The following is a 9,231-nucleotide window of genomic DNA, read 5'->3' on the forward strand; positions in this document are numbered from 1 at the left end:
CTCATTTCTAGTAACACATTTTCCAAAGATTCTTCATTTTCAGTGTTATGACTAATAAATACATAAGAGGGCACTACCATACAATTGTCCAGGCACAGGCACCAGCAAGGGGGGAAAAAGGGGGAATAGTTTGTGTGAGAATGTTTGAATTTGACGAACCAAAGATGTAAGGGCAGAAGGACAAGGGAGGCTGACATTTATTTGTTTTATTGGATATGATATCCCCCTCTTTCCCAGCTTAACAGCCTGGCTCAGACTGGCTAAGAAGATACACCAATATTAAATAAATAATACATTTTAAAACAACAGTCAAAACATTAAAATTCTTAGTGGAGATGCATTTAGTCAATACTTCAAGCAAATTTTAAAATGCTAATAGATAGTCCAGTCTGCAGCCAACTAATACCCTCCTGTTCCATTTTGTTTCAAATTTATATTGAACAGGAGGGGAGAGGGTGAATTTTGGGAGGCCACCAAATTGGAAAAGCTGTTGCTGCCTCAACCAAAAGCAGATGATAATGGTGTGAATAAAAAGATAAGGACAAGGACTTTATAGTAGAAAGAGGTGAAAACCGGCACAGAGATTTGCAGAAGGGTATCACATAGGCTAAGCAATTACCATTGCATCAGAGGTGATAATTGAAGGAAACTAATTTGCAAGCATGCTGCCTTCGATGCCCCCGTTGTACCCAACGGGACCTAAAATCCTTTTGCCTCCCATTCCCTCCAGATTTGATATGATCTAGATTTAAGCCAGTGTAGTTTAAGAAGAGAGTGCCAAGAGCACTTTTCTGTATTTAAAACACTAAGTCTTTAGGGCAAAAATAAACTAAGAGAAAGAGAAAGGGAAGGAAATCCTGGACATTGCTTTCCATTTCTTTGATAGGTATGGAAGACACAGCAGAATATTAAGGCCATGCTCCAAAAGGAGTCGTCTCAAGCAACCTCAGCATATTAACTAGAGGGCAAAGCCCACAGAGACAGTTTGCTTCTTCTAGGAACCCCAGAGACTAATGTTGTTTTCAGTTACAACAGGCAGACCAAGCATAGTTTCCACTGAAGAGACTGTGGGATTTGAGGAAGAAAAAAGTCACAGGTGCTATTAAACACATTTCAGTACTTAGAAGCAAGGGAAAAGAAATCACTATTCCACAGGTGGGTTAAGCATCAGTAATAAAAGTTCTGCCCATGCCAAGCTACCTTGGAGGGCCCTCTCACTTTCTCCTCAGAAACATTTAAGTAGAGCTGAAAAAGAGTTAATCTAGGTCATCCTTCATGCAGAGTTTGTTCTCAAACATAAAGAAAAAAAAGTTGGTGGGTTGTTTTCTCAAAGGCTGTTTCTCAGCTTCCACTGAAGTGAAATCTCTCATTTCCTACACTAGACAACAGGTTGCATTAGAAGATGAACTGGATAATCTAATAGACCCTTTTCTAGGACAAAGAGTTGACATTATTGATCTGGCTACTACACGGAAGACTTTTTTCATTCTGACCTTCACTGTTGGCTCTAAATCAAAATCCATCAGGACCCAAGACTAAACATCAGGATATGGCAAATGCCTTGTAACAGACATGACCATGAAGCATCAGAGGTCACTTCAGGATAAAGGCATGCTAACTGTGGTGAAAATTCCCAATATGCAAAAAGGCCATCCATCCAAACTGGCTGAATAAACTCTGGCATTCAGAAAAGCTGGAGAAAGCTGGAAAATAAATGGGGTATCTTGAGTCTGCCTGGTACCATGTAGTAATCATCTTCAGTTCCCTTCACTCCTAGCACAATATACTTCTGGTTGGGCTTTGCTTTTGCGGAAGGATTGGGGCCCAATTGTGCACAGCGGTGTGGGAGAGCTGGCCTTAACTTCTCGTTTGGTTTTGTGAGCTTCAAATGACTGAATAGTCCTATCCTATGAACTTGGCTTGAATTGGCATGCTTGGGGGAAGCTAGAACACATCACAAAACAAATGACGGGCTCTCTCAATGACTGCAAACATCTCATGGCCCTTAAATATTAGGAAATGGTTCTGTTGAAGCTAGTGAAGAAAGGGAGCAGATGCATGCTAAGCTATGAGAGAATGACTGGACATGTCTGGAGCAGAGAGGCAGTGCTGAAACACCCTAATGGTGTAGGATCTTTTTCTTTGGGATTCTGATGCAGGGTAGCTAATCAAAGCCCTGTAGAAGTGCCTCTATTATAAAAGAAGCATTATGTGAAACAGTTGTTGAAGTGTTTTCCCCCCTAGCATTTTAATGTTTCTGTCTATAGTTAGGCAACAGCATGAGCTTCAATGTGACATTCTCAAGATGAAATGGGTTTCTGATAGTGGTCCAGCTGAGGGGGAAGGGTTGGGCTGAACCTCTCATTCCAGCTCTGATTGATTGTAGCTTTTATCGTTGAAGTCAGGGGTGAGTGCAAAAGTGTATGCATACTGAACATAATATTGTCACCCAGTTTTCCCCCCTTGTGGCTAAAAATGCAGCAAACCCTCCTGCGCTCCCTTCACAAAGAAAATGAGGAATGTTTCAGCTTAGTGTAAGGCAGGGTCACTGCTAAGAGGGACCTCTCTAACAGCTCTCAGCTGCCAGAATAGAGCCAAGAGGGGCATGTAGGAGTTCCAGTGTCCTTCAGAGGTTGGAGGGGGGGGGGATGTAGCAAGTTGGAAAGGGAAAAGATCCCAAGACTGCCATATCCTGTGTGTCTGGTCCCTCTGTACATGTTATGTGGGTAATCTCATGAGTACTGACAGTTTCCTTTTTCTTCCTTCCGAGCAGCATATCAATGGGAGCCGAGCACCACCTCACTTCATGTATGACCCGTCAATCTTTGCCTTCCGATCTCTGAGCACTTTGAAGCCTTTGAGTCCTATAGCTCCAGTTGAAGAACCATCTTGTGCCTACTGAAGGAGACACTTGAAGCTCTCAGGAATCATCATACCAACCAACTTCCCAGCAGGGACTATATGTGGGAAAGCGTGTTTTGTTTTGTTTTGTTTTTGCAATAACCACCAAGATTCCTGGAACTGTGAGATGGATGACTTTTCTCTCATGTCTGTTTCTCGTGCCATCGTCAATGCTGAGGATTGGCAGAAATGGAATATGTACGCGTGTTGAGCAAGCTGGGCTCATAAGCCATAGTTCCACTATGGAGATGTTACCTTGTACACAGAAAGCCAGTTTCTTCTAAAAGGAAAGTGGCATGTTGCACTAATGAGTGAGCAGCCATCCATGTAATAGAATGTGAAGAATATCATCTCCCTTTATCATCTCCCTTCCTGAACCTGGTAGAGTTGTTCCCTTTGCACAATGATTTTCCCAGTTGACCAGCTCCTGTCTGAGAAGTAGGAAGAATTATTGGCCTTTTCCTGATGACTGAGGTCAAGATGGATCTGGCTTTCGTGATCCATGGAAGTTTTGTGTAGCCCCATTACAAGGCTAGTGTGGAAAGCCCATTGTGATTGTACAGCTTCAGACATGGTACAATTATACTGGCATGCTATGCTCCAGATGACTTTTCCATTCAGGGGAAGGGGGTGTGGTGTGTCTATGTAATGTGCTGCCTATGCTGTCTGGAAAGCAGCATGGAAATTCATGGTATGTTGCATGTGGCAGATGTTAGATGGGAGGTGAGAGAAGGAAAAAGAGCACAGCTATGTTAAAATCACTTTTCTGCAATGGTAGCCCATGTGGCTTTAGAATAGAATTAAAAATTGGCTTGTCTGAGGTGGTCACACTGTGCACATGCACATTGCAGTTGCGTGGGATAGCACTACAGGGAAGTGGGCGAGTGAAAAGGTTTTGTCATAATTTTAAGTGAAGGAAAGTCCTGGAATACTAGAACTTGGGGGTAAAAGGTGGCAAATATTCCTGTCCTTGCATTTTTGCTGGTATGGGTGAAATGGTGAAAGGAAGATGGTCATGTTCTAACAGTCACATCTTTTGGGAGGCAGATGTATGACTCTAATATGGTTGCAGTCTCTTTTTCTATGCCATTTGTCTTGACCTGTTGACATAAGGCAGGCTAATGAAACATGCTCTTAAATGGTGAATGTTCTTCATTACTGTCCCATAACAGCATATATTGGGGTCTTAGAGGAATCCAGGTTTTGAACCCTCTGTTTTAACACATGTGCTGCATTATTCTTTGTCCAGGTGTAGTTGAGGACATTAATTCCAAAGACATTAAATCTGCATACTAATAGCATGGTGTACAATCCTGTGAACCTGACTGCTGTGCAATCTCTATTTTTAATTTTTTTAAATACATCAAGATTGGTACAAGCGTGAACCTTTCATGGTATGGGAGACCTCTCTGTTATTTGCTGTAATTAGGAACATGTAGTCGGTGAGCCCAGAACCTGGCTATCTGGCAAAAGCCATTCTTGCTTGTTCTCATCAGCTGAGGTCCCATGGCTTATTTCAGCTTGTTCTCCTCTGTGGAGTAGATGTTCCTTTGACAGTAGGTATTTCTGCTTGGGGACAACTAATGTTTTCCAAGGTGCCTGCAAATTCTACTTCCAGAGGAGTATTTTGTACAGCAGATGACTGCCTCTATGACAGACAAAGAGAAAGAGAAATAAGATATAATATGCAAGCTATTGGATTCGTAAAGCCAGGTGCCTTCTAAGCTGTGGAAACAAGTCGACCCTGACAATGTGCACATAGGCAGTGATAGCAGGGGAATAATAAAGTAGTTCTGTAATTCTAGGTTTAACTGCCCCATTCTGTATGAGGGCAATACAGGGATGTGAGCAATGTTCTTTTCATCAGCATTTATGAAGTAAAAAATAGGCCGCTTTTTGCGAACTAGGTTGTTCAACTGAAAACAAAATCGGTAATTGAGCTCTTTCAAAACATGCTTCTCTCTCTCTCTCTCTCTCTCTCTCTCTCTCTCTCTCTCTCTCTCTCTCTCTCTCGTGTTCTTCTAATAGATGGAGAGAGGGGGGTTATATTTCTGTCTAGTTTTAATTCTAGAGATGACTTTCCAGGCCCCATGGACAGCTATGCATGGTGGTAATTGCAGTCCCTGGAGACTTGACCTTCCCACAATTACAAGGGTAAATATTACCTGTTTTGCTGTTTCTACAGGCTAGGCTTGGCCCATAAACAGTCAGTGTGTGATGTGGTCAGGAAAGGTTTGGAATGGTACTTCTCATGCCCAATGATATCCACTTGTTCCGCATATACCCCTGAATGATTTACTGGTTTACAGAGCAGGCTGACAATTTCTGATTGGCCTAGGGGGATGCCGTCCCATATGATGCTCCAAGATGAAGGAATGGAAGGGAGACAACCTCTGTCAATGTTGCCTTTCTTTAGTACTTTTGTAATATTTTCATATTTTTTAATCAAAACAATAAAGTTACATTTTAACTGCTGCTATACTCAGTGTTGTTGGTCCTCTTTTCACTCTAAGGAAAGGGAAAATAACTGTTATTCTGACAATGGATGGGATTTGGGATGTGCACAAAAAAATCTCATCTTGAAACAAGGAAACACAAACCAGTTGACTAGAATCAAGGGAAAGGGGCAGATGTGTGATGTTTGCTCTATTGGGTGTTTTCCCCCCTGCCTGCCTGCTTGCGTTGATACCTGTAGTCCTGCTTAGCCCGTCTGAACAGTGATAGCCTAACTTTCACACACAATTATGAGTATCTGGGTCCAAAATTTATGTGAATATATGCATTATTGTTTTTCCTGAAGCATGGAGCTTGTGGTAAAGGATCTTGGAAGAGCTTGGACTGATTTACCCTATTGGGAATTCGAATCCACATCATCTACCACATGCTCAGCTTACAATACACCCTACATTTTAGAGCAGGGCCACAAGTCGTTAGCAATTATTCTGCTGAGAAGGAAGAAAGGTGCTTTTGGAAATAAAGTAATCCATCTCTTGATGTTTAAAAAGCTTGAGCTGGGGTGGATCTTCTTCCCACCTCCTCCTCCTATCAAGTAACAGCTGACTTATGAGGCCCCTCTAGGGTTTTCAAGGCAAGTGAAAAGGTGGTTGCTATTATCTGCCTTCACGTTACAATTCTGGTGTTCCTTGGCGGTTGCCAAATACTAACTCAGGTTGACTCTACTTACCTTCTGAGATCTGACACAATCAGGCTAGCTTGGGGCTATCCAGATGCAGGAGGGAAGGGTGAATCAGTGCCTGGCATTATGCACATATGTGCTCTGAACTATCACATTTCTGTGACCCTTTCGGATGTATAGGAGATCACTTCATCTATGCAAATTAAATCCAGAATCGCTAGAATTGGAACCTTCTTGTTCTAACGTAGTAGATTCCTAATTGCCAAATACCAAGAACAGCACAGCTGTCTTCATCATGTCCTACTTATGAGTATTCTGTGGGGGTATCGAAATGGCTGCTGTTGGGAAAAGAGCTCTGACCAACTTTGACTCTCATCCTAGGATTAAATGCATGCTGGTAGCCTAGTCATGTTCTGGTTTCTGTCTGTTCTATACTTCCTCTGCCCTGTGAGTTATTCAGCATGAAGTGCAGCAAGCAGTGAGGCACAAGAAGTGTCTGTACAGCTAGTCTGTACAGCTGTTCCTGTGGCTTAGTTCTACTGTGTCTCCACAAAGCTGAAATTCTTTTTTAAAAAACCCAGCTGAAATACCTTTTCTTTTATTCAGAAGATTATTCATAAATGAAATTTTATCACATCTGTTTGGTGGCGAGCTTGTGGTTGAGTAGCTGGAGAAGTTCCCATAACTTGTCTGCCTCTTCTCATCCTGTTGCCTCTTGACTAAATTCATGCAGGTGTTTCCCTTCAAAGATGAAAACAGATTATTTAGGTTCTGAAACGGGAGGGGTACTAAATAAAGGTGTGTTCTAAATGGCAGTATTTTGAGCCATGGGGACACATCCAGATGTCCACAATATTATTTGGAAGAGAAAAGTGTGGAAGTTGTTTACCTTCAGTCTTCTGGTGCAACCATTATTAGACATGCCCATGAATACATCCAATCTCATTTTAAAGCCCTCAAAGCTTACAGTGTTGGCATATTTCATGAGCAGAAATGTAGCACAGGGGGGAGGAGTTGTATTAACTGTGTCTGTTTATCTCTTCAGAGTAATTTGAAATCATATACTGTGTAGCATGTAATATATATTAGCAGAATCTTTCCCACGTCATCCCTTCCTTTAGTAGCCAATACGTAACACAAGCATACCGAAACCCATTGGAATTCAGTGCTGTTAACATAACATTGCATTAGGGTATGATTCTGTTCTTTAACTCTGACACAACTGCATCTCTTGACCTTTGGGGGAGAATACAAGTTCCTCATGTTGTTCCCTGCAAGTAGATGTTCCCTGCAAGATGGTTTTTACATTTGAGGCCCATGTGTAGAACTTTTGACCCTTTGGGGGCAATTGCACAAAGGTGTTTATGGCACTCTTTGACTGGTCATGATCCACACATCAGCCACACCCACAGTTCACAAGAGTATGGGTTAGAAGAGAGTTATGTTTATTCAAGGTTTTTCTCAGCTTCAGTGCCAGCCCTGGGGTTCCTGCCAGATGTGTGCATCTTAGCTAAACACTTTTGGCAAGAAGAAATCTTGCGGAGATCAGTGATCCATTCACAAGGAGAATCAAGATAACTTGTAGAGTATTGATTAAATTCTAACTGCTTTTGTATTGACAATATTTAATTTTCTTTTAATTGCTGAAGAGGCAAAGCAAAGGGTTGTGTTTAAACCAGAGCCACTGGATGGATTTTTCACAAGAAGCTTCAGTTGGGTTTTTAATATGAATGTAAAACTCCACAACCTGATTTTTACGCTGTGTCAGGCTTGCCTAAACCCACTGAAGATAATGGGCTTGAGTTTGACTAGCTCCATGTTACAGCAGGCTGCCAATATCCACAGTGCTCACTACCATTATTAATGCTTTTCATCCCCTTTCTCTTTCACATGAGCTTTCTCTTTCACATGAGCTGATGTTTCTCCAGTTTCCCTGGAGAAAATGGCAGCATTGGAGGGTAGACTCTATGGCATTATACTGTGCCTAAGACCCTCTTCACCCCTGAATCTCCAGGAATTGCCCAACCTGGAATAGTCAAATCTATCTGAGAGCAGTATCTGTACTGATGAGTCACACTTGGATCTGACAACTGGGAAAATAATGCTCCCCCACCCTGTCATTTCTGGTTGAGCAAGTGCCGTAGGGGTGGCAGACCATGCTTTCTCTTTGCTTGCTGAGGTTGGCATTAGGACCTTGTGCACTTGAGAACTGAGCTCCCAGCAAGGAACTCACAACTGATGTCTGAGTAAAAGTCCCCATGGAGAACAAGTGTAAAACATAGCATGCTATTTAGCCCAGGCTGAACTTAAATCCTGCTCAAAGTCTATATGGCCTGGTCCCTGTATTATAGTGGAATAATGGGAGTCCTTGCCGTATAGGGGCGGGCAAGGCACACCTCCACCTCCTTTTGCCTCGGCACTCCCCCAGCCACCCACCCTTCCCTTTATTGCATGTTTTCACATTCGGGTGTTACGGGTTTTTGTCATGTTAACTGCTTGTATTTGTGATGGCTTGTGGGTTGCGCAAGGAAACTGATCCACTTTAGGGAGGAGGAGCCTGTGTGGCAGCCCTCCCCACCAGTGGAGGCTCTTATAAGGGGCAAGTCGTGATGCTGCATGCCCAGGCAGGGGCTGCCAGCTGGCTTGTATAATCTGGAAGCAAGGGGAGATTCATTGAGATGCTGGTGCACAAATGGCTCCCACTGGCCTGCTGCTCCACATTCTCCCAGTGTTGGGCCTGGGGGAAGGGTGTCACTGGGTGTCAGCAAGGGTGCTGCACAGTGCTCAGATAAGTCCTTTATGCTGCGCCTTTGCTTCCTTCAAGCCAGCTAAACTAATAAACAAGCTGTGGCCAGTCTTTTATCCAAAAGTCTCGTGTATTATTACAGACCCGTGACTTCTTTCTCCCCCACTTGGCCAGCAATTGTGAAACTGGCAGAGGAAGAAGTACTGCAAATAAAAACTGTTCTGTATGAAGACCACACACTCTAATCACGTACTATAAGAATGGTCCTTTCTGGAGCTGGGCTGGTCACCTAAAGATGGCACAAATTTGAATTTTTGAATCCAAATAGTGGGAGGAAGAGGCATAGTATGAATCATAGAGAAACTTATCTAGGGTCAGAAAGTCAAGTGGAAGGTAGAAGCCCTGCTTGCAAAATGCTTATCAAGTTCACTAGTAAGAAACTGACTTA

General features: G+C 42.8%; 1 protein-coding gene across 4 annotated transcripts in view; it reads left to right on the forward strand.

Annotated features, from left to right (window-relative positions):
- The window catches only part of LOC125442864, an 81,936-nt gene extending 76,556 nt beyond the window's left edge, over nucleotides 1-5,380 (forward strand). For 3 of the 4 annotated variants that reach the window (XM_048514740.1, XM_048514821.1, XM_048514659.1), the window contains one exon: nucleotides 2,774-5,380. In XM_048514740.1, the coding sequence (XP_048370697.1) occupies nucleotides 2,774-2,902 (129 nt within the window). In that variant the 3' untranslated portion in view covers nucleotides 2,903-5,380. The remainder of the gene's footprint in view (nucleotides 1-2,773) is intronic. The other variant, XR_007246066.1, reaches the window with a different exon arrangement.
- Nucleotides 5,381-9,231: the final 3,851 nt, after the last annotated feature.

This window comes from Sphaerodactylus townsendi, linkage group LG01 (assembly GCF_021028975.2).
Source record: "Sphaerodactylus townsendi isolate TG3544 linkage group LG01, MPM_Stown_v2.3, whole genome shotgun sequence".
NCBI lineage: Eukaryota > Metazoa > Chordata > Lepidosauria > Squamata > Sphaerodactylidae > Sphaerodactylus > Sphaerodactylus townsendi.